This window comes from Ostrea edulis, chromosome 7, assembly GCF_947568905.1.
Source record: "Ostrea edulis chromosome 7, xbOstEdul1.1, whole genome shotgun sequence".
Classification (NCBI taxonomy): Eukaryota; Metazoa; Mollusca; class Bivalvia; order Ostreida; family Ostreidae; genus Ostrea; species Ostrea edulis.
In genome coordinates, this window is record NC_079170.1 from 51,209,590 (window position 1) to 51,236,085 (window position 26,496).

The window sequence follows — 26,496 nt, forward strand, 5'->3', positions numbered from 1 at the left end:
TAACTTTCTTACGTGCATCCCAAATGTTCATGCCCATTAGGGCAAAACATAATATCGAAATCACCGTAGCGCATACTATGTATATAAAAATTGCAGACTTGTATCATCTTCGCTAGCCAAGGGTTTACAATCCGCTCCGCTTCTCTACAAACCCTTGACAGATTTAATGCGATTTTCGTAGCTATGCTTATCCAATGAAAATACGTGATTCAGCTACTGTTTAAAAGTTGTTTAGAAATGGCTGCGCTCAAAGAGTAACGCAATGTGGTATGCAAAGCATTCAAAATATTAATAATTTTAACTATCTCTTAATTGCATACTTAACAAGAAATCAGTGAGAATATTATTTAGAAAATAAACATGTGTGAACTCATGGAATATATGTAGTCATTGAATCTACGTCTAAAAATAACCCCACGTGTGTAAGGTGAATTCCAAATTGAGGAAAATAGCTCTGACGCAACTGTCTAAATCTGGGATAGAACATAAAACAACGAATTACAAGACATTTTGATATTAAACTTATGGTACGGTACTGTAGTAAATAAAATACACTTCTTTACGCAGATACGAGTCTGAACTGCGCACGTGGCATCATTGGTTTGGATATGTATTTGATACACGGCCGAGTGACAGTTGTATGGATTTAAATTCCTTTATTTTGCACGTGATCTAAAGTAACACGTTCTCTGATTGAGCAGTGGACTTTTCCTGTGTCCAATCATATGCTAAAAGTTGAGGCTACGAAAATCGCACTAAATCTGCCAAGGGTTTGTAGAGAAGCGGAGCGGATCGTAAACCCTTGGCAAGTGAAGATGACTTATATAGGATCAAAGAAAATTAATATTTAAATGAGAAATATTTGTCAAGTAGATTTACACATAAACCTCTGAACACTTGATCTCGGTAGAAGATAAGAAACGAGAAAATATTATGACATTTCCCCCACGATACAACAATATAGACCAGTGACGCACTTTTTCATTGTACATAACGTCATCAAGTGTGCGGTATATTTCTATACAGCACGAGTTATCTCCCTGTTGTTGCAAACTATGTTAAAATTTAAATTATAACATATTTGTATCTAGCCACAATTTAATACAACAAGTCACACCTTGTCGATATCTTTAATATCCAATTTGGTAAATGGAAGAATATACATGCCCATACAATCCAACTCAAAGGAGCGTAACTGTAAAGAGAGCATCTGTAGACGCACAATTCCATAAAACAGTTGTGACAGACATGCGTTACTGTATGTTTATAATGTCAGAGAAAGCCACGTGAAATAGTGTATGTATAATGTACATTTCATTTAGCTTGATTTACTGAGTAGCAAGGACCACAAACGTATGCCTATCTTATTCTTTGTTACACTTTTAGTGAGTGACGTAGATGTCGTCTGGTCTCGAGGTATTTAAGGGTGTTAGACATGGTATCTGTTCTGTAAGCATCCCAGTCAACAGTCTGTTGTAAACGCGTCTGTAGGTCTTCATCTGTTGGATAGGGACACAACTGGAAAAAAAAATCAACATAGATACTTCGTAATCAGTTTTGAGAATACATGTAACTTAGGCCTACATTAATAATACATATTTACCGTTCACCAGTATTAATATTTTATAGACGTGTACACTGATGAATGGAAATATTATAATACAGTGTATGGTAAATGTATATAGTAGGTGAACTTACCTCTTGTCTCATTTTGGAAAGAAGCCTCTCGGGTGCATGCTTTAGATAAAATTGTTGGTCTATGAGTATGACGTCAGCACCGTTGCTAACAATACTAAAGCTAGTCTTCTGCTCTAATATAAGGTCCGACAAACCCTACAACATGAAATATCAATTAACTATTAATTGGATGTCGAATCATTTTAGGTAAATGCTTTCCTTTTTGCAAAAGTTCTATTTACTAGTAGACTTCATATTGTAAACTTACAAAAACTTGGCCTTTGATAAGAGTCTGCACTCGAACGAATTCAGGTTTCAGATCAGCTAATGTGTATTCTTGTGGATCCTTGCAACAAAAAGTCGATTAAAATGATGTTAATGTTTAATATAAATTCCAACTGTACATCACGTCATTAATTAGTAATCTTGATTTTACCTTCGTAATATTATCAATGTCATCTTGAACCGTCCGGGTTTTCTCTTCGAACCCCATCATTTCTCTCTCTTTTTCCATAACACTTTGCCGACGATTGGCTGTAAAATGGTTATAATTTATTAATTGCCTACTCAGTATATACATGTATTAAGCTTTGCGATTATATGGATATTTTTTTTAAATACCACATTTTCCTTCTTTTTAAAATAAATCAATTAAAATAAATGCATGGCGATATGGATTGGAATAGGTCCTCGGTAACCCTTGCTAGTCAATAGATCCGACTAAATGTGGCGGTTCTTCGGATGAGACCGCAAAAACCGAGGTCTCGTGTTACAGCAGGTGTGGCACAATAAAGACCTCTCAATACTCAAAAGCCATAAACGCCGAACATAGGCCTAAAGTTTGAAGCCCTTCATCGACAATGGTGATGTCTCTATATGAGTGAAAACTTCTCGAGCGTCCCGTTTAAACAATAAGCAATCAATCAACTTTCTTAAATACATGATACCCACGCCAAAAGACAGATTAAAAAGACAACAGACTGAATTGGTACAATAATACTAAAATATGATTCTCTTACTTTTGTTTTCCAGCACTTTCTTTTTTGGCGGTGTGGCTAATATATCAAAAGACGTTTCTTCTCTTTCTAAACCAAACACAGGATGTTCCCTTTTATTCATATTAGAAAACAATGGATTATCACCGGCAGTTTCTTCCCCGGAGGCTTCAGAAAGTTTTGGTAAAAATTTCTTCTGGATATTTTGAAAAGAGTTTCTCTTGGAATTATGTTCCTTCATATCTGGCAATCCTTCAAGAAGGGGCGTGGTTGTCTCCAACTCCGCAAGGTGTGGTTCCTCTCCCGGGTGGATAAAAATTTTGTATTTTCCAGGATATTCCTCAAACTGATTGTCCTCATTATCAACTGTATTTCCTTTCAAGGGAATCTTGAGTTCCGACAAAATGTGTCGTCTGAGCACGAGACGTTTGGCGTAGTTATCCCGCTTTTCCTTTTCCGTGACAAATTTAATCTCTTCTGCAGAACAAAATTAAAAAAATTCGTTCGAGATTGAGATCGATAGAGAGAGAGAGAGAGAGAGAGAGAGAGAGAGAGAGAGAGATGTATTCAAATGGAAAGAAAGTTATTGATAGAAAAAAGAATATCTGAACGGGAAAGTAAATACTTACTCTTCTGCTTCCATTCATATGGCACCACCCTCTTTAAACGCTTCAGAATGCTTATGCTTCCCTAAGATAAATCAATGACGAATCATTACAAAATGTTTTTGTTCTGTAATTCTTTTCATTTCTTATATTTGATTATTAAAAAACCATTTTAAAATAATGACTTGCCATTATTTTCAATTTTCTCATTAGATTCAGTATAACAAATATTACCGATTTTACGATAACCAGCCATTGTGATAGACCTGTTTCTTTGACGATTGTGGCACCCCGCCTGAAAGAAAGTAGTTCGCTTTTTCAAAGATCAGTTTACATACTATTTATAAACGAACAGTGATCAATTTCATGTATCCTATAAAGAATACAAAATTGAGAACAGGGCACACACCGACCCCTGAAAACACCAGATCAGGAGCTTAGTAACAGATGTCACACTTACAACTTCAACAATGTAGTAATAGGCTTATAGTAACAGATGTCACACTTACAACTACAACAATGTAGTAATAGGCTTATAGTAACAGATGTCACACTTACAACTACAACAATGTAGTAATAGGCTTATAGTAACAGATGTCACACTTACAACTACAACAATGTAGTAATAGGCTTATAGTAACAGATGTCACACTTACAACTACAACAATGTAGTAATAGGCTTATAGTAACAGATGTCACACAACTACAACAATGTAGTAATAGGCTTATAGTAACAGATGTCACACTTACAACTACAACAATGTAGTAATAGGCTTATAGTAACAGATGTCACACTTACACTTACAACAATGTAGTAATAGGCTTATAGTAACATATGTCACACTTACACTTACTATAATGTAGTAATAGGCTTATAGTAACATATGTCACATTTACACTTACAACAATGTAGTATAGGCTTATAGTAACAGATGTCACACTTACACTTACTATAATGTAGTAATAGGCTTATAGTAACAGATGTCAAACTTACAACTACAACAATGTAGTATAGGCTTATAGTAACAGATGTCACACTTACAACTACAACAATGTAGTAATAGGCTTATAGTAACAGATGTCACACTTACAACTACAACAATGTAGTAATAGGCTTATAGTAACAGATGTCACACTTACAACTACAACAATGTAGTAATAGTCTTATAGTAACAGATGTCACACTTACAACTACAACAATGTAGTAATAGGCTTATAGTAACAGATGTCACACAACTACAACAATGTAGTAATAGGCTTATAGTAACAGATGTCACACTTACACTTACAACAATGTAGTAATAGGCTTATAGTAACAGATGTCACACTTACACTTACTATAATGTAGTAATAGACTTATAGTAACATATGTCACACTTACAACTACAACAATGTAGTAATAGTCTTATAGTAACAGATGTCACACTTACAACTACAACAATGTAGTACTAGGCTTATAGTAACATATGTCACACTTACACTTACTATAATGTAGTAATAGGCTTATAGTAACAGATGTCACACTTACAACTACAACAATGTAGTAATAGGCTTATAGTAACAGATGTCACACTTACAACTACAACAATGTAGTAATAGGCTTATAGTAACAGATGTCACACAACTACAACAATGTAGTAATAGGCTTATAGTAACAGATGTCACACTTACAACTACAACAATGTAGTAATAGGCTTATAGTAACAGATGTCACACTTACACTTACTATAATGTAGTAATAGTCTTATAGTAACAGATGTCACACTTACAACTACAACAATGTAGTAATAGGCTTATAGTAACAAATGTCACACTTACAACTATAACAATGTAGTAATAGGCTTATAGTAACAGATGTCACACTTACAACTACAACAATGTAGTAATAGGCTTATAGTAACATATGTCACATGTATATAGCAACACGATGAAGAAAGTGTGAAGAAGAGAAAATATCTTATTTATTTGTTTGTTGTTGTACATCACATTCGATAATTTGGTAATGATACTGAGACGTCATCATCATCAGGTAAAGTGCAAGAAAGTTTTGATTACAATGTATGAATGGTGATTACGGCCATAGCAGTGAGGTTTCTTTATCAAGCAATCGCCTAACATTATAAGGTGTGACCAAATATCCGTGACTTTCACTGCTACTTTTGGGAGTTTGACGGAAGAACAGTCACTAACTATTTTTTAAAATCGTGTTTGGTTTGACAAAGCCCCAACATCGAGAATCAAATCCGAAACCGCTCAGTTGCAAAGCGAAAGTCGTAAAAACTAGACTACAGTTACTGCTATAAAATAAGGCATGTAATATACTGGTATAACAAAATCTTACACAGGGCCTTATTAAATATCTTTTAGAATTACAGAACATAAAATTCATAATTCAAGAGATCGAGCAATTTAAAGAAAGATAGTCTAAAGCTATGTGCGAGTATGCAGTTTTTGGTTAAAATACATGTAATACACATCAAATGAATTATGATACGAATGGTTGTTTTGTTATCTAATCAGTCTTTTCATAAAATTAAAGTATTTTTTTTTTCAAACAAAATCTGAATCTTGATAATGGCCATTTGCAAACTGAATTTTAATAGTATGAAGGAAAATATGGTATGTAAGACATTATATTAGATTCATTTCAAAATTAAGGATTATCTCCCTCGTGCATAGCTCTTATCCTTGGACGAATTTGGCTTCACTTTTTTGGCACGCTGTTTTTGGCTATATTTAGCTCCAAAACTTCATAGTTATTTCGGATTTCAAACATTTCGGTTGAGCATCACTGAAGAGACATTATTTGTCGAAATGCGCATCTGGTGCATCAAAATTGGTACCGTATAAGTTTTACAATATGCAAGATGTTATGCTGGTTATGTAAGATGCTATGTTAGTAATGTAAGATGCTATGTTAGCTATGTAAGATGCTATGTTAGTTATGTAAGATGCTATGCTGGCTATGTAAGATGTTATGTTAGCTATGTAAGATGCTATGTTAGTTATGTAAGATGCTATGCTGGTTATGTAAGATGATGTGTTAGTTATGTAAGATGCTGTGTTAGTTATGTAAGATGCTGTGTTAGTTATGTAAGATGATGTGTTAGTTATGTAAGGTGCTATGTTAGTTCTGTAAGATGCTATGTTAGCTATGTAAGATTTTATGTTAGTTATGTAAGATGTTATGTTAGCTATGTAAGATGCTATGTTAGTTATGTAAGATGCTATGTTAGTTATATAAGATGTTATATTAGTTATGTAAGATGCTATGTTAGCTATGTAAGATGCTGTGTTAGTTATGTAAGATGTTATGTTAGCTATGTAAGATGCTATGTTAGTTATGTAAGATGTTATATTAGTTATGTAAGATGCTATGTTAGCTATGTAAGATGTTATGTTAGCTATGTAAAATGTTATGTTAGTTATGTAAGATGCTATGTTAGCTATGTAAGATGCTATGTTAGCTATGTAAGATGTTATGTTAGCTATGTAAGATGCTATGTTAGTTATGTAAGATGCTGTGTTAGTTCTGTAAGATGCTGTGTTAGTTATGTAAGATGCTATGTTAGCTATGTAAGATGCTATGTTAGCTATGTAAGATGCTGTGTTAGTTATGTAAGATGCTGTGTTAGTTATGTAAGGTGCTATGTTAGTTCTGTAAGATGCTATGTTAGCTATGTAAGATGCTATGTTAGCTATGTAAGATGTTATGTTAGTTATGTAAGATGCTATGTTAGTTATGTAAGATGCTATGTTAGTTATGTAAGATGTTATGTTAGCTATGTAAGATGCTATGTTAGTTATGTAAGATGCTATGTTAGCTATGTAAGATGCTATGTTAGCTATGTAAGATGTTATGTTAGCTATGTAAGATGCTATGTTAGCTATGTAAGATGCTGTGTTAGCTATGTAAGATGCTATGTTAGTTATGTAAGATGCTATGTTAGCTATGTAAGATGCTATGTTAGCTATGTAAGATGCTGTGTTAGCTATGTAAGATGCTGTGTTAGCTATGTAAGATGCTATGTTAGTTATGTAAGATGCTATGTTAGTTATGTTAGATGCTGTGTTAGTTATGTAAGATGCTATGTTAGCTATGTAAGATGCTATGTTAGCTATGTAAGATGTTATGTTAGCTATGTAAGATGCTATGTTAGCTATGTAAGATGCTGTGTTAGTTATGTAAGGTGCTATGTTAGTTCTGTAAGATGCTATGTTAGCTATGTAAGATGCTATGTTAGCTATGTAAGATGCTATGTTAGCTATGTAAGATGCTGTGTTAGCTATGTAAGATGCTATGTTAGTTATGTAAGATGCTATGTTAGCTATGTAAGATGCTATATTAGCTATGTAAGATGCTGTGTTAGCTATGTAAGATGCTGTGTTAGCTATGTAAGATGCTATGTTAGTTATGTAAGATGCTATGTTAGTTATGTTAGATGCTGTGTTAGTTATGTAAGATGCTATGTTAGCTATGTAAGATGCTATGTTAGCTATGTAAGATGTTATGTTAGTTATGTAAGATGCTATGTTAGCTATGTAAGATGCTATGTTAGTTATGTAAGATGCTATGTTAGCTATGTAAGATGCTATGTTAGTTATGTAAGATGTTATATTAGTTATGTAAGATGCTATGTTAGTTATGTAAGATGATATGTTAGTTATGTTAGATGCTGTGTTAGTTATGTAAGATGCTATGTTAGCTATGTAAGATGCTATGTTAGCTATGTAAGATGCTATGTTAGTTATGTAAGATGTTATGTTAGTTATGTAAGATGTTATGTTAGCTATGTAAGATGCTATGTTAGTTATGTAAGATGCTATGTTAGCTATGTAAGATGTTATGTTAGCTATGTAAGATGTTATGTTAGCTATGTAAGATGTTATGTTAGTTATGTAAGATGCTATGTTAGTTATGTAAGATGCTATGTTAGCTATGTAAGATGCTATGTTAGCTATGTAAGATGCTATGTTAGTTATGTAAGATGCTATGTTAGCTATGTAAGATTTTATATTAGTTATGTAAGATGCTATGTTAGTTATGTAAGATGCTATGTTAGCTATGTAAGATGCTATGTTAGTTATGTAAGATGTTATATTAGTTATGTAAGATGCTATGTTAGTTATGTAAGATGTTATATTAGTTATGTAAGATGCTATGTTAGTTATGTAAGATGTTATATTAGTTACGTAAGATGCTATGTTAGTTATGTAAGATGCTATGTTAGTTATGTAAGATGTTATGTTAGCTATGTAAGATGCTATGTTAGTTATGTAAGATGCTATGTTAGCTATGTAAGATGCTATGTTAGTTATGTAAGATGCTATGTTAGTTATGTAAGATGCTATGTTAGCTAAACGATAAATATCAGTATAACATACTTGAAGAAGAGGAAATGCGTCTTGTCTCCGGCGTCCTCTAGCAGTTTTAATGGCCAGTTGTGAAGGAAAGGCAAATTTCTGTAAGAAATATTGCTATCAAAATCCTTGTACACTGTATTTCGAGAAAAATAATTTTCATTTTATAAAAGGTGAAGATAACGAACAGTGATCAATATCATAACTCATACAAGGAATACAAAACAGCGCATTGGGCAATCACGGACCCCTGGATATACCAGAGGTGGGATCAGGTGATTGAATAATTCTGAGTTTTTTAATTGGCGGAGATCCTACAAACTACATGTATAAAACATAAAACATGATATCCATCGCCACTTGCCAACAAAGTGAATATAGCATTTGAATTTTAGAACATCGAACCAAAAATAAACTGGGAATTGATACGTTTGTTATCATTCTTTGTTTCAAAACTCGGGTTTCTAATCACTTTCGACTAAACCTTGCATTCTAATTGAAAACAAAAATTAGCAACCAGGTATCATTTCTTAGGTTCTAGTGGTCATTTCCGATATTGCGAATCATTCAGTCCCATAAAACAATAATTACTATTGACTTGGATACGATGAATTAGCTACCTTGTAGTACAATATACACCTCGAGTTTTGGGCTCGGTGCATTCTGCACTTCTCAGGTTGCTAAAACATCGCACTAATAATTGAATAAAATAAATGTATAAATTATGTAATTGTAGAGGTGTATTTTACAAAATTATTGTTCTAATTCTTAATTTTAAAACAATGTTGTTTATCATGTGGTGAATTATGAAAGGGGTGGAAATGATGAACAGTGATCAATCTCATGAACCCTATGAAGAATACAAAACCGAGAGCAGAACAAAGACGGACCCCAGGAAACACCAGAACCAGGTGCCTAGGAGGAGTAAAATCCATCCTCTGCTGTCAAAATCAGTATTTAAGGTATCAAAGAACGGTCTAACACTTGCTATGAAACACATCAGACAGCATTCGACGTAAGGATGTGTTGTTTTTGCATACATGTGTAAAATCATTCTCATTACCATAGAAGTTTCGCAAAATAAGCTGACTTTAAACGAGGCTTTTGAAATTCCTTTAAGATCAACTTATTGTTAACATCAACTTATAGTTAGTCTCCTGCTTCAGTTTAAAAAATGAACACACCCAGAATATGTTCTCTGGTATCAAATCATTAGGAGACATAAACACCAAATGCAGGTGATAATGGACTAACTCAAGTAAGTTAAGGAACTTGGCATATTTATAGTATTTGTGTGTAAAAAAAATTGAATAACATCTTCAATAATGCTATTGAAACTGACTGAAACTAAATAGATATTTCGAAGGAGTAGGTAGCTCTTTAACTTCAGAGTTTTGACAAGGGCAGATCCAAAATAATAATATAATAGTGCTCATCTTGTTTATCATACCCAGTGAATAAAATTCCCTCAAAACATACATTTCTATCATTAAAGATTTTACGAAACCTTATGACGTCACATGGAAGTAGAACTTCCTTATTAGATAAAATGCCGTCGACGTTTCTAAACGTCAAGTGAAAGTTTTATAGGATTGTCATTTTTTTTTAAATTTCTATATCGAAAGGGAACTTTAATATGAAATAAAAATCAGGGTTCATAGAGTTTATTATTAGAATTCACCTTTGATTTATTCAAATAAAGTATTTTCAAACATACTAAAAGAATTGACTGCACATAAGTAACAAACTGTCTTTCCACAGAATTTAAGATGAAACTTAATCAAGTGGCAAATATACATCAAACGTTTGATTTTAAAATTTTGTATATATCAAGATAGAAAATTTTAAAAATCAATGTTCTCTTTTGAAAAATACATCAATAATATTACCGAATTTACAACATTCAAACTAGATTAAAGTCTCTATTATCATAAGTTTCAAAATTGTAATATACGTTTAAGGGTAGAAATATTGACAATATATTGCATGAAACGCGAATGATAAAATCCCGCAGATTTAGAACATATTTTTTATTAAATTCTTGCGCCACAAAATACAGTCCTTTCCAAATCCTTTCAAAATTTGAATTTTTGAATAAAACTTGAAACTGGACATGTTTAAGTAATAGATTTATAATACATTCGGAGCAATAAAATGAATGAAGCAGTACCTACACAAATATAGCATACTGTCTAAATTTTGAAACAATCTCCATGCTGTTTATATAATCTGAAGAATTGTTTCTATCTCTGAACTGTCTTTCTTGTCTAAGTTGACGACAACACAGCAAAATATGGGCTGCCACCATATTTAGTTTCAACTTAAGACACCTACTTACCTGTCGTACGAAAGAACTTATAAAAATTCTAAGATACGACACTCTTTGTGAGACGGATAATTAAGGATTATCTCCTTCACGCATAGCTCTTATCCTTAGACGAATTTGACTCCACTTTTTTGGTACACTGTTTTCCCCTATAATAGCTCTAAAACTTCATTGTTATCTCGGATTTTAAACATTTCGGTTGAGCATCACTGAAGAGACATTATTTGTCGAAATGCGCATCTGGTGCATCAAAATTGGTACTGTACACAAGTTTTACATAAGGAATGAACTTAGGAAAAAGTTATGTCTTAAGTTAGATCTTAGTCGTAAGCTAGCTTTGTGAAACTGGCCCCTGATCTCTAAACACTACATCGATGATGTCAAATAGGAACTCCGGCATCAATTTAATATCAACTTCAGAGTACTAGTGCGTAGAATCACAATTATCTTTAATTAAAAGAAAGGATTATCTTTGTTTGACCGATCACAAAATATGAAATTTTTTCCGAATTCTATTTTTAGGGATGAAGCAGCTATATTGTAAAAAATCCTAGTCTATATTCTATTGCGAGGAATGGTGTTATAAAGTGGTAAAAAGTTTTTGATGCTGTTGATTTCGGGGGAAAATATGTAATTTCAAATCTACTAAAAGTTCTTTGTTTGAGAATCCACATTGCATTTACATCACTTCTCGTAGATGTTGTGACGTAATGCATCTGATGTTTCTCCTTCTGTTGTGACGTAATGCATCTGATGTTTCTCCTTCTGTTGTGACGTAATGCATCTGATGTTTCTCCTTCAGAGCAGTTGGTCTTTTAATGAGGGAAAAAGATAGAAGCTTGGTAGAACATTTACTGGATTTGGCTATGTATTTTTGTGTCTAAGGATTTTTGTGAAGTTTTCGAATCCAGTAAAGGTGCAGCAACACAAAGTCTTTCATCCCATTGATTGGGATATTGTGTGTAAATCTGAACATTTGAAGTGACACACGTTTCACCCGTATTAATTTCCTTCCTAACTCATCCAATCAGGTAAAATGGATTGCAAACTTATTGAAGTATTACTTCTATTCAATTTGATATATATATATAAATAAATCCCAATATATTTCAGACTGCAGTACGCTAGGCAAATGTACTCAAACAACACCACTTATCAAGATAAGTATTTTGATACCCTTGATATTCAAAGGAAACATTGTCAATAGGTATTCTGTTATTTAAATATCCCCTGTATTTTTAGATCTCCTTGAGGTCAGTTAATGTGGCCAAATTTAATCCCAAGTGTCAATTTTCTACCTGAGGAATTTCTCCTGGTCGGGATCATTAATACTACGAACACCCCCAGCCATGAATATCCGTTGGTAATCTCGTCTCCCAATGCTCATCAATTCACAAGGTTCTTTGGTAATAATGGTACCTTGTCGTTTAATGTTGAGAGTCAAAGCAATTTCCTATAATAAACGACAGATATAATAAAAATACAGAATCTCTTATAATGTTGATACTTGTAACGTACTACATAAAAAAATAGAATACCACCCACAGGTTTGCACGGTACTTTTTGACAAATGTGAAAGTGTTCGTGTTGAACAATTGTTTGTGAAATCAATTTCAGAATACCCTTTTCACACAGAGACATTGAAACAACACTGTCGGCTTTGTTTGAATAGTCTCCTATATTGTATAATTCAAACAACAACAGTGTACATTTCGAGTACATGAAAGAAACCTTTGTACCTAATGAACGGTACTGCACTGCATATACAATGTAAAATCTAAACATCTAATTCTAACGTTCTTAGTCTTTGATTTGACAACGATGAATAGTCAATATCAGTTTTAGATTTACGTACATACCATATCTAGAATCCAAGTAGAGCGATGCAAAACAGTGAAAATATCGTATATGGGTAGTCTGTCTAAATGATTTTAAAACAAAAGCAAATATTCAATGTTAATTGGAGAAAGAAGAAACTGACTTCACGCAATATAGCAAATATTGCTTTATCCCTAAATGCCGTCCTCTGAACTGGATTCTTCATCATGTGGTACAGAAAAGATTGGATTGAAGCCTGACAAATCGTTGTAGGTGAACACAATCAAACCATTCACACTGATTCTTAAAATTGAGTTCTACATCGATTATGATATTGATATCCATTGGAGTAACTAACGTCTTAAGTCTTAATAAATACAGAGTACATGCTGCCGGTTGAATAATGAAGGAACTGTAACTCAACCTATTTCCGAGAAAGCAAAAATAAAAAAAATATACCCCATTCTTAGAAACTTTGATATGTCTTAAATAATCTTTCATAGTTTTGCCTACTCTTGGTTACTACGGTAATCTTGGTTTAGTATTATTCCATGTCCTTTTTATGTATCCATTGTTCTCCGTTTTAATCTTTTTTCTTTTACATGTAAAGCGTTTTAGGGTAATTGTGTTGATTAAATAAGGCGCTATATAAAAGTACAATAATAATAACCAATCTTATAAATCCTATAAAGAATACAAAATAGAGTAGGCAAATACGGTCCCTTAAGCACACCAGAGGTGGGATCAGGTGCCTTGAAGGAATACGCATTTCCTGTTGACCGGTCACATCCGCCGTGAGCCCTATATCTTGATCAGGTAAACAGAGTAATCCGTAGGAAAAACCAATGTGTAAAACACGGCCTAATAATTGGTATGAAACACATCTGGCAGCATTATACCTTATGACAGATTGATTTGAAAATTAGATTTTTATACTCCTATATAATAGTTCTTATATAAATCTATACGAAAACGAGTCTACCATTTGGACTGTTTTGGCAACTGTCGAACTGGTTGAAATAAACTGTTGTAAAAGACTGTTGTTTTATCGGGTGATGAAGGTAGCTAGCACTGCAGAAAAAACGTAAGCGGGTTATGCAAATGTTTTCTGCAATGATTGCTACCTTCATCACCCGATGAAACAACAAAGAAATACATTTTATTGTTTATATTTATATTTTTATGTTTATCTAAAAATATAAACTAGAATTAAGATCTAAAATATCATATGGTTGACCGATTTGTTACGTTAAATAGAACATCCAATGCACCCTTTGACCTTGATGACACTCCAAATTTGGTAATGAGTTTGCAGACAGGTGATACTTGAAAATCGGATCGAACTAGTTTGCAACAAATATGTATTTATTGCATGATGAAAGCAATACGACATGTAGGAGAAAAGATTCAGTAAATGTATATATGTAGTTTCAAAACTGGTTATATTTTCTGTTGCTTAGTTGAAGTACGCTTCTCAGCTGCATTGGAAGATATTCGTATAAATTGTGTTTGCATATTTATCTATTTCTATAGAAATAAACTTTTTTTTAATATACTTGAACGTCTTGTTAAATTTTGTAATGAAATATTCACTAAAATTCACTGAATAAATAAACTCATATCAATTTATTCATATTTGAAATACATTACTGTATACCATAATTATCTAAGATTTGTGCTAAATGGGTATAACAAAACAGTTGTTGACAGGGTTTCGGGCAACCGTTAATCCGTCGACCGAAGTGAAATCATTTAATCAACTCCGTTCCGACATATCAACTGTTGCCCTCAATTTCAGTTAACAATTGTATACTGCTGATACCCCTTATTGTCAGTAGTATGCATTGGTCTGATAATGGATCATACACAGAACATGCTCTCGTGTATCGAATAAAGAACATAAGCAGATGCATATATATTGTTTACATAAAAGAATATTTCATATTCAATGTACATGTACTACATATATATGTACATGTGTTAGCATGTAAAAGAGAATATTTCATGAATTATTGCGATTTATCTCCTTAATTACCAGTTAGAGTCTTTCTGAAGAAAAAAAAATCAAAGTTCATCAATGCTATACTTACACCAAAGTCCATTCCCTTCTCTAAATGTTTTATTGGGCGAGCATACGAATTTGGATTTTCCATCACCATAACAACAGCTAAAAATACATAGAATTTCATGTCCTTATTATGTGATAAATGATAAAGATCAAATTCTAACTCAGTCTTATATGTTATTAAATGATGAGATTTTTAGATGCCCCCTGATAGATCCATATGGTCTTTTCTGAATGAGTTCACCTCGAAATTAACTTTGGAAGGTTTTTTTCCGGATTTCCCTATTGAACAAACATAGGTTTGCTGACCGATCAAATTGCACGTTTTACAGCATGTATCGGTAAGTCAAATTCAATGCCATTAATAGCTTTATCAAACATAACTAACGATGGTCAAATCGCTATCAATTATAATGTAAGGATTTGTGAATACTTTTTAATACCGTTACTGACGTTTTTTTAAACGTTGTTTTTTTTAACCGGTCACGGTAGCTCAGTTGTAAAGCGTTAATTTCGTAACCGGGAGGTCGTGAGCTTGAGCGCATCAAACCTAAGACGTAAACATAAGTGGTGATTGCTCCGCTGCCAAACGCTCGGCATTTAGAAGTGAGAATCACGAGTCTTTCGGATATGACATTTAAAACGGAGGTCCCGTGTCACGAAAAGCGTTGGCACGATAAAGAACCCTCACTGCTACAGACCTTAGCGATAAGTGTGGTACTGGTAACGTCTCATCGTGAGTCAAGTATTCTCGACGGGACGTGAAGCAGACAAGCAATCAAATCAATCCATTACTGTTTTAAGGTTGACAGCAAAGGGATTGTTTAATGTGTTACGATACACATATGTTTATTTGTTTACGTAATACTTTGATGAAGCAGTTATTTACTTTTTGATTCCACTCATGACGATATGGAACTGGTCAGATATTGGTTGTTGTTGGTCTACGGCCTTGGTCAGTAATACCTGACCATGTCCATATAGTCATGAGTAGGCAGAATCAAAAGTCAATAATTGTACGTTGTCATATATATTGTAATAATTTTGTTAAGTCCTATAGAATAAAATTTGTTTCTGTCTTTCGTCAGTGATTGACTAAACGGAAAAAAGTACACAGTTAAGAACATGAACATTCATAATGTACCTTTCTCCGTGTTCTGAAGTTCCTACAGTGAGTGATAATTGTAACAACAATGTTTAAAACCAGTTCAGTACAAGTACAGAGGCGAATGCTTGATTTGATTGATTTAAACATATTTTATTGTATAAGTACATATTATACAAACGGTTTGAATACAAGTTCTTTCAACTTACGGGGTTCTCACGAGGATAGTTTGATGATTAAAATACTTGCCAATATTTCAAATCTGAATTAGTGTAGAGAAATCCAACTTTTAAAAATCAGATATACATATTTTATTTTTAGAAATATTTTATTCGGATGAAGAGGTATATTGATCTGCTCACCTGCGCCAGAAAGCATGAAATAATACGAGGAACCCGGATGACCTTGTCTAACGACGATTCGTTTGGCTTCAAATCTGAAGTGGGAGAAAATGGCATTTAGACTATACATAGAACATGTTTGCTAGTTGACTCTTTGTACACAAGTTTGTATGTGAGACGGTTTGTGTACGAGTTATTAAGTTTCCGCAAAATTCAACAAATGAGCTGACCTTTCATACTGTCCGACGGCCACTATCATTTTCTGCATTCTGTTGGGATAAGCAGCGAAGGCCTCAATGTTACGAAGGGTCAGAAGTACCTACAAATTACTACCACATTATAATTTCTAAATTATTTTGCACTATCTTTGGGATACTACGGTTTTTACAAAAAATTAAAGTATAGGCAAATAAATATACAAATTTTTGGTTGAATAAAATTCCTTTCTTTACCGAGTAAAGTTCTTGTTCAGTTCGTTGCGACGGTGGCTTGCATAATATTCTCTTGGTCTCCTCTGGTACTCGAATCTACAATGAAATCGTTAACCAGGCATGGAATATAAACTCTCATAGAAAATTATACAAGAACCTACTTACACCAATAGTTTGAATTATAAGAGGTCCTAAATTCAGGACAGTACGGTTTGTTTCCTTTAAAACTTGTGTCATCAGTCTCGTTCTTTTATTTCTTAAGCTACAATCTACTTACTCGCTTTAATGATCTTGAGTTAAGACATAGACACATGAACTACTTAATTGATTTGTTCGCCATCAAAGGTATCGTTGATGACTTAATCAAAGAAGTTTTGGCATTGAACCCTAATTTGACAATTAATTATTAGGCTGTTCTGGTCTTACTGATTCTGACTACGGATTACTCCGTTCCCCTGATCAAGATACAGGGCTCAGGGCGTGTGTGACCGGTCAACAAGGGATGCTTACTCCTCCTAGGCACCTGATCCCACCTCTGGTGTGTTCAGGGGTTCGTGTTTGCCCAACTATCTATTTTGTATTTTTTATAGAAGTAATGAGATTGATCACTGTTCGTTACCTTCACCTTTTCACTAGAATTTATTACATATTTATTTTAGCCTGAACTGTAACTTGAAAATTAGTAACAACTTACTTAGAAACATACCAGCCGTAGACTATAAATTGACCATGAACTATAGTCTTATCAAAGTCATTTGATCTAAAATTGTCACGTTATCATGAACTTTAACCTACCGACTTTTTGGCCTTGAACTGGGACTTGTCAAACATGAGGTCGGGCTGGTTATCGTAGTCGTGGAAGGTAAGTCCTTTGATGTATGGTGATATGTCGTCGTCATCCTCACGAAACCTTACAATTTTAAATCGATACATTTGCTTTATATCACAAAATAATTGAAATAATACATGCACTTCTTTTGAAAATTCGGAGTAGTATAAAGATCACAAGCTTAAATAAAATTATCGGATTGTACGCCCTGAAAACTATTAACTCTTTTTTCTCTCTTTCTCTCTCTGTGTGAACTTCTGCAGGTATTTGGAGACATTTGATACACATTTGAAGGGAAAAGTTCTAGAAATTTAACACTCCTTTTTAGAAACAGAAACATACAATGGTCTGTACCTTGAGGACAGTCATACCTACTCAGCATTATAATTCGAAATTTTAATCGCTCTTTCGCTCATCGTATCACCGGATACATCATATAGAATTAGTACACCTATCAATATACCTTTCCAAAGACAGATTTCATTATAAAAGTGTAGAGAAGCAGAATACCAATACAGAATGTTGATTCGGTAATAGAATAAATGTAAAGGGGCTTAATTTGTCAATCTGTCTACAACAGGATTCGCTCTCAGTCAAAATTTACATAACGGCCCACCAATGCGTTTTGTACACCCAGTAATGAAATACATGTATATCAATGTTGCAAACATCCCAACTTAAATATTTCATAACTTTCTGCTTTAAAAATCATGCATGTATTTAAAAAATTATTGCGTAAACACTATCATTTAATCTATGGACTTCTAAATAATAGAATACTAGTACAGTATTATTGACTTAAATGTATGTACATTAAGTATTAAACACATCTCTACACCAATTGTATTTAAATTTCAGGCAGGATACTGAAAAAAATCGAATTTCACCTGTTCTGTAATCAGTAACTAATTCTAAAGTTCAATGTGATGTACACTCAATCTTGTGTTCTATCCCGCATATCAAAATATATTATGTTTGTTTTTATCAGTATTTATAGTGCACTATACCTTTTTATAAGTGGTTGTCAAATTTACAGTCCATTCATTAACAAATCTTGATATTTAAGCCATCAATGCCTATTGAATGAAACTTTTGCTGGAGGAAATTGGCTGAAGGAAATGCAAATTAAACCTCGCTGCCGAAATAGTGAAGTTAATGCCATCAGTTCACTATGAAATTAGAACTGCTTCCTGTCTACGTGGATTTTTATTGAGCACTTTTTTTGTTCTTGGTGGGAAAGGAAATATCCATTTAAGGTACATTAAAGGTGTGCAGATCGAAACTTTTTATCGTACTAACATATCATATATATACATTGTTTCAGGAGGCTGCCATGACAACATGCTATTAATTGCAAGTCAAAGAAAATAATTGGAGACAAAAAAAACCCCAACAAACTTTTAAAGCAAGTGTTTTTAGAAATAGTTTTCCTTCTAAGACGACAATCACGATGCTTGCATTGAGTGATATTTCCTATTCGAATCGCGAGTTTGCTTAATAAACTAATTCAACTTCTCAGTGGCACCATTTATTCGAATATAAGCGCAATTTGTAATTTTATATGATGAAGACACACATTCTTGTAAGTCATTTCCATTTTAAAAATGAAAAATAAAAAATGACTGCTATTAACGAATAGATCAATTGTATGTAGGCACTATTCATAAATGAATTACATGTATCAGTGCATGTTTTGGTCGATTGTCTGCACAGTGCGTCTTCCATTGCCTTTTCATTACTTACCTAAGACTATGGGATTTGGCCAAGCGTGCACAGAGAATGGTTAGTCTGCCAGCGAATCGAAACAATGAGTAAAGTCTTCTCTGAAATCATAATTTAAATTGACAAATTAAAGCAGCATTAGTCATACCTGAAGTTATGGAGTCGATACCATCTTAGGGACAGCAATACAGTTCGAGCAATTTTCTTAAATGAGATTTCCCTTTTGCGACAATCTCTTTCCCAGTAATGGTGACTATGGTAGAGTTTTGGGAACGAATGTCTTTTTTCTATTTTCTCAGTTTTAGATTTCCTTGAGAGCAGTCGCTTAAACTGCGATGCAGCAAGTTTCGTCGTTGTTACTGGTGGTATATGTTTCCTATCCGGGGAAACTCCACGTGATACTGTTGCAGCAGATGACTGAGTTCGCGACATTTCGTGCTCTTCTGCAACACTCTCCAAAGGGTGAAGATAATTGCCGTTTGAAATTCTGGATAATTTACTTTTTCCAGTCAGTAATTCTCGTTTATGCTTTTCAATTAATTCCCTTTTATAAGTATCATATTTTTCCTTCACTTTTCTTTCTGCAGAGCTATCCAAATATAAGTTTTGTCTGAGTTTTTCATAATCGTCATGGTATGAATGTCGCCTTTTGGTATTTCTTGACAAGTCCTCAAAGTAAAAGCTTTTCCTATTTTCCATTTTGTCACGACAATCTTGTTACTTTTTAAATAATCGATTATACATACATCTAAACACTAGAATGTTTAGTATCTTTATCAACATAAGGAAGCGTTCAAATATCCCTTTCTCATTTGACAATTTAAAACTGTGTTGCAGTATATAATCCGTTCATCAAAGCACCTTTTTGCATTGTACAACGGTAAAACACAACATACCGGCTGTAATCGCTAGCAGGTGAAAACATAAAACCACTCATTTATTTACTCGAGTCTTATACTAAAAGAAATACCCTCTCCTTTCTTGTTTACTGAAGACGATACTTTGGACAAACCACACTGGCTTGTGTCGATGTTATAGAGATCAATGTCATGTATTGTTCTAATCTGACATGCACTTTTGTCTATTTTCAAATTTTAAAAGAGATCTTCACAAAAGCATTAAAGGGAAAATCGGTACAAGACAACGACGAAATTGTCAGACGATACATTCGTAATGAAATATTCTGACATGTGTATTGGAAAAATGGGTTTAAATTCTTAGCTAATGAGCCTTCGCTCCTGACGATGAATTGGCTGATTGTGTGTGTGGATACACTTGTTTTGTCTGTAGGTCACTTATACATTACAGGAAAGGAAATGTCATTACGTGTACGTCAATGAAAGAGTTTAAATGACCCCCGTACAACAGAAAATTGCGAGTAATTATAGAAATTTGCAATATTAACAAATTAAAATGTTATCAATATCAATATAGTTTTCTCTTGCTGTGAGGAGAAAATAAGAGTTTAACGACCAAATCGTATAGAAATTCTAGCCGTTCACCATTAATTATGTATATTTGATTGCCATCCAGATTACAGAATCAATCCTGGGTTGAAATAGAATAACTAAGATTTCCAAACATGGAAAACTGTCAGAAATATATATTTCTCACTGTAAGCATGTTTATCATGTATTACGTTGATTTGATTACAGAGTACACAATATAAAATGATGTATTAGTTTCCCAAATTTAGAAACTTTTGGAATAATAGAATGAAATTTGTCCTAAAAATACCTGAATACGACTCGTACACGTTTACATGTATATAATACCCTTACTCCCCTACAAGAGGACGGAAAAGTTGTTAATTGGATTCCATGTCAAAGAGAAGATTTCTATTAACCATCACATTACATGTAGTATACTAGTATTTCTTATATTACCCGTGAATATGGACTATTCTTGGAGTATTCTTCATATAGATACATGTAATTCAAAATTGAACCACCAATTGCTTTTATACTATCAAAGCAAAACCTTGACATAATAGATTGGTACAATAAAAGGTGAGCGTACACAAAATATACTCCGCTGGTCAATTAGAATTTCAGAGTTAGGCGATAACTAGAGAAATGTAAAGACGAGCAGGCTTTAATTGGTGTTATCTGGCGTTGTCAACAAGTTAGAATAAGGTATTCAGTCAATATAGCTGGTTCCGAACTGACAGTTTCTCACGTTTGGCAAACAAGAAAATGCAAATACAGAAGGAACTGCTTAATGATATTTCAATCTCTTCACATTTGTGTAATTTTATCCCTATCTATGTGCAATAAGTTACCAGCTCTGGTTTACTTTCACGCATATAATGGGTTTAAAGTCAGTTGTCAATATATGTACATGTGTTTTCTATTTCGAACTAAGTATAAATGATCTTTTATATGTCTGATTTATTTCCATTAGGTATTTTTATAAGATGTAAAAGTTCATGATAGATAACCTGGTGACAGATTTCTGATGCAAGGAATATTGAATACATATTCTTTTATGCACTGATTTACAAATTTAATGAGAATATTTTTTTCACTATGATAACGATCTAGGGGTTCATGGTGTTCACGTTTACATCTACACACTACATAAATATTTCAATGCTGAGCTTAATTACGTTCATTAATAACTTCTTCCGAGAAGAACATTTTTAAATATTAAACTCAAAATAATTATTTACATCATTGTAATATTCAGTGATAAAAGTAATGATAGATGCCCGCTTACTCGTACCTAGACACGGATTTAAAAATGCTTATTTAAACCCAATTCTAGTCCTAGACAAATAACGAATTATTGTGGACACGACCTCGTCGGCCATTGTCTTCAGATTATTGTTTGCAGAGGATCAGAGAAGATTTTGCTACATTTCAGGTCAGTGAAATAGAATAATCCGACAGATCGATCGCTCCTGTCCATTGATCAAAGGATTTATCAATTATTTGTAGGACATAGTGTGTGCACCTCAAATTATGTTAGGCGCGAAGAAGTACTGTTATCATTATCAATGATATATAGAATAAAGTGACATAAAATCATATCACCATCTTCATTATCACTATTTTCATATGGCTTAGCGGTTTAATAGTATGTACATGCTTTAATCTGTTATTTTACCTTGTGGGTGATTTTTAACAACTTTGTTTGAATTAGAAATAAAGAGTTTACGGCATCAAATTTTGAAATTTGTTTCAACACGATGCAAAATTTTGCAGAGTTTTTCTTGTTCAGTAATGAGACGCATCTGCAAAGTATTAGCTGAGAGAAGTTCGTTGATCAGGGCCCGGTTTTTCGAAAGGTGCATATTGGTTAGGTTTAACGGCAGTTTTAGAGCAATGCAGGCTGTAACCGACGGTAAATAGATTGGAAAATTAAAAAGAAAATACAAAATAGAATACCATAATTGGGTTAATTATGTATAATCTCGTTGAGTCAGAGTGGATCTGAAGCAATAAACCAATAAAATCAGCAGAAAATGTCGGGTTTTTTGTTTTGCTGGTGGAATCTATCCAACACCTAGATACTACAGTATGTCAATAGTTGTACATTCTATATATTGATATGTATGTTTTTATCTATTAACAATACTAATGTTTATTCATATGTCCCAGTGAACTGGAAGTAAAAGCCAAATGTTTCACATTTTGATATATTATTGAACATAGATGTTAACAGCAAACTAACATCTCAACTTTATGACAAGCGGGATGACTTCAGCTTCTCCATCGTCAACTTCCAATATTTCATTATCACATGCATATCATGTTTATGTCTCTAAACTGATTCGATACGCAAGAACATGTTCTGCATATGAACAGTTTTAAATCATGGAAGACTACTGACAAATGCGTTGATGTTACAGGAGATTCAGCAGTCTCATTTAAAGTCAGGATTTCGCAAACTATATAGTCGTTATAGCGATCTAATTTACAATTCATATACAAACGACATTAGGTCGAATGCTATCTGACGTGTAATTGTTTGGCTGTTCTTTACATACTGATTTTGACTACAGATTACTTCATTTACCTGATCACGTTATAGAACTCACGGCGGGTATGAATAATCAACAGGGGATGCTTACTCCTCCTAGGTACCTGATCTCCACCTCTGATATGTTCAGGGGTTCATGTTTGCCCCATTCTCAGTTTTGTATTTTCATAGGAGTTATGAGATTGATCACTGTTCGTTATCTTCACCTTTTCACTATGCGCATTTAAATACATATCTGTTATCGTCCATGTGTGCTGTGAATTTTTTTTTGAGAGGTAGATGGAGAGAAAGTATACCCTATAAAAACTTGAAAACGGAAATCACGATTTTGGTTCTTTTAAAGAAAAAAGAAGTGTCTACAACAGAGGAGTCAAACAATCAGTAGTTTACAGACAAACCATGTACATCAGAAAATTAGTTTGTCCCATATCTTTGTGAATTCAATATTCATATTTACATTATTTTAGTAATAAGTATTTCTCCACCATGATTCTGTCAGTAAATATGCTTGTTAGTGCAGATATTGAGAACTATTTTAATATTTACAGGAGATCATGTATTGTTTTACTGTTACCATTGCAAACATGTATCCATTCTGATATTTACGAAATAGAACTGAAAATCCGTCAAAATGAATTTGGATATTCATTGATTGATTGATTTTATATTGTTGAACGTCCCTCTCGAGAATTTTTCACTCATAATTATGGAGACGTCCCCATTGCCGATGAAGGGCTGCAAAATTTAGGCATATATGTTCGGCGCTTACGGCCTTTAAGCAGGGAAGGATCTTTCACACCTGCTGTGACACGGAACCTCGGTTTTTGTGGTCTCATCCGAAAGACCGCTCCATTTAGTCGCCTCTCATGATAGATAATATACTGGTTGATTTGGAGTAAATATTCTATTAAGCAGATGAAATTGTAGCCAATTAGATATAACTTTGAAGTTCAAAAAAAAAAATTCCATCTAGATTCAGTGAAAAGATAACAATTTTTAGAATTATCTTAAGATAATTCGGTGCACTTCTCATAGCAAGTAGTACCTTTTCCTTCGTTTCAGAGCAAAATTGAGATGAATCAATAAAAAAAAATGTTTTACGCAGGTTGCTGAAAATTTCAAATGACCGGGGAGTATGAAGGACGTACATTTGCAGACATATATAATCGACACACAATAGTCACGAATCCATTTAATGATATGACATAATGACCGATGTTTTACCTCCTACTATGTCATTGTAATAAAAGAAATTCGTGTCAACTTATTCTATTATAAACTATAAACGTCAGCACGGTTGATCAACATCATCAATTACTTAAAGTGTTAGATTATTAATTTTGATGACGCATTCGATATTTATTTTCGATCCAAACCTTCAAAACAGAGGTAAAGTTTTCAAAAATTCCTTGACTTTTGGTCAATTTTGCAAAAACTTTCAGGGGTACTGCTTGAAACAGTCGCTCAAAGCCTTAGTTTGTTTCGCCTTACAGGGCAATTTAATGCATATATACGAATCGTCATTGACCAAAAAAAGATAGAAAGAATTATTGCTATGTCATTGCATTTTGTATCGAAATTTCATTGAAATAAATTACAAGATGAAGCATCGTTTTCGTATTTTTAAAATTTCAACCTCGGGGTTATTTCCCGTAAAATGTGACAGCTATAATTGAATACAGATTGAATGACAAGGTAATGGTTCAATCATCAGAATTCCAAACTTCTCAGGTATTGAATAATACATATATACATTTATATGATATAGTAAAATACGAAAATCGCGTATATAGATTAATAAGACGCATTGCAACATAGGGTGATGGGTTAAAGAGTTTACTATAGCATACGCCCGAAGTCTTCATTTTGTGTTGTTCGCATTACAATATATAGTTCATGACCATCTCTTTCACTTACATAATGAAACAAATTACGTACAATTTACTATCATTTCTTTTAGAGACTAAAAATTCGGTAAATGGAAATTCTGGCTTACCTTTCTAAGTTCCTGTCTAACTTTAAAGGGGTTGATTAGCTTCTTCTTTTCCTTGTTTTCGATAAACACGCGAGAAATAACGGTTCCCAAAGAAACGCTTGATTTGATCTTTGACCACTGTTCCATCTTACTGTCGTCTTCTTCGTCGTCGTTCCCAAGTTTGCTCCAGAACCTCTTCGTTATACTATACGACGTACTGTACTTCCGCAGAATTCGGTGTCTCCTAGCTACAGCATCTTCGCTGTCTGGTCTTGCGAGAGGAACAGGAGGAAGATTCTCATCCGAGGAAGCCTGTAGAAAATATCCGATATCTCCATCGGATGGGTAACGAAGCTGGTTCTTTACTTTAACATTCGGGTGACTTTTGCTTCTCCTGTCTTTCTTTTGACCCTGACATCGGTATGTATTGTGATTAAGGCTTGTGCTGCTCAATACCTCTTTATATTTTGTTCTCCCGTCCTTATCTCCGATCTTGTTTGTGTGCACCATTGTGATCAAATCAAAACTTGCATTAATATGTTTCCCTTATGAGGTTAAAAGGGGTTTGTGAAGATTTTTCCCTTTTAATACATTTAGACAAACAACGCCCGTAGGCCACGACTTATAGATTGAATCCATTAAATTTGATTAAGTTGCCTTTCCGAAATTATTCCTATTTGCCAATTATAGCATGAAGCCATATGAAAATATACACGGCCTTCCGAATCCTTCCCCCACTCAGTTCATGTCAATAATTACATTTCTTTAAAAAATCACAGAATTGTGTATCCGCAACTTTGTAGCTAATCCTCTCTCGTTTGTTTAAACACTTGGAGACTTTACTTAAATGCAACGGGTTTTCAATCGTGTGTTTAAACACAGTGCTTGGAAGTTTCGAAGTAGCCCAAATTGCATCGGGTTTTGGCCTAGAATACCAGGTCGTTGTCGTCTGTAACAGCTCTCAACCTAACGTCTGCATCAAGTTTTACGCCTTTTTTTACGAATCAAGTAGCAGGTGCTTGAAGTATTCATGACACTATCAGTTTACATTTTCTATAAGAAAAATTGAAATAAGCCTGGCTTAAAGGAGATTTTCCGTAAACCCTTGTCATTATTAAAGCAAGGGATTGTTGTTCAATTCAAGACTCCTCTATATGCAGACAAAATCTGTCCGTTTTGGAAACACGGCTAACATTGTCCTATCTGGTCATATATTAAGTCTTATCAGTAACAGTAAACGCAAATATCGATAAAATAACAGA

At 33.6% G+C, this 26,496-nt stretch overlaps 1 protein-coding gene across 2 annotated transcripts; it reads right to left on the minus strand.

Annotated features, from left to right (window-relative positions):
* Window positions 1–1,114: 1,114 nt before the first annotated feature.
* Window positions 1,115–26,198, minus strand: LOC125654680 (uncharacterized). 2 transcript variants are annotated; one of them, XM_048884698.2, is made up of 16 exons: window positions 25,256–26,198; window positions 19,297–19,376; window positions 17,520–17,634; window positions 16,746–16,820; window positions 16,524–16,612; window positions 16,315–16,388; window positions 14,873–14,949; window positions 12,263–12,417; window positions 8,663–8,740; window positions 3,512–3,572; window positions 3,302–3,362; window positions 2,697–3,149; window positions 2,114–2,211; window positions 1,946–2,023; window positions 1,699–1,833; window positions 1,115–1,518 (listed from the first exon to the last, which is right to left on the minus strand). In XM_048884698.2, the coding sequence occupies exons 1-16, from the start codon at window positions 25,742–25,744 to the stop codon at window positions 1,375–1,377; spliced, it is 2,262 nt and encodes a 753-aa protein (XP_048740655.2). In that variant the 5' UTR covers window positions 25,745–26,198; the 3' UTR covers window positions 1,115–1,374. The 2 variants fall into 2 exon arrangements, with proteins under 2 accessions (XP_048740655.2, XP_048740656.1); XM_048884699.2 differs by lacking the exons at window positions 19,297–19,376; window positions 25,256–26,198 and adding an exon at window positions 19,424–20,210.
* Window positions 26,199–26,496: the final 298 nt, after the last annotated feature.

Excerpts from the sequence above, each read along its gene's own strand:
- LOC125654680 (XM_048884698.2), bottom strand. The coding sequence starts at position 25,744 with ATGGTGCACACAAACAAGATCGGAGATAAGGACGGGAGAACAAAATAT. Across the intron at positions 16,821-17,519 it reads AGTTCAAGGCCAAAAAGTCG|ATTCGAGTACCAGAGGAGAC; the intron begins GTAGGTTAAAGT and ends ATTTCATTGTAG. Across the intron at positions 3,363-3,511 it reads GGCTGGTTATCGTAAAATCG|GGAAGCATAAGCATTCTGAA; the intron begins GTAATATTTGTT and ends GATTTATCTTAG.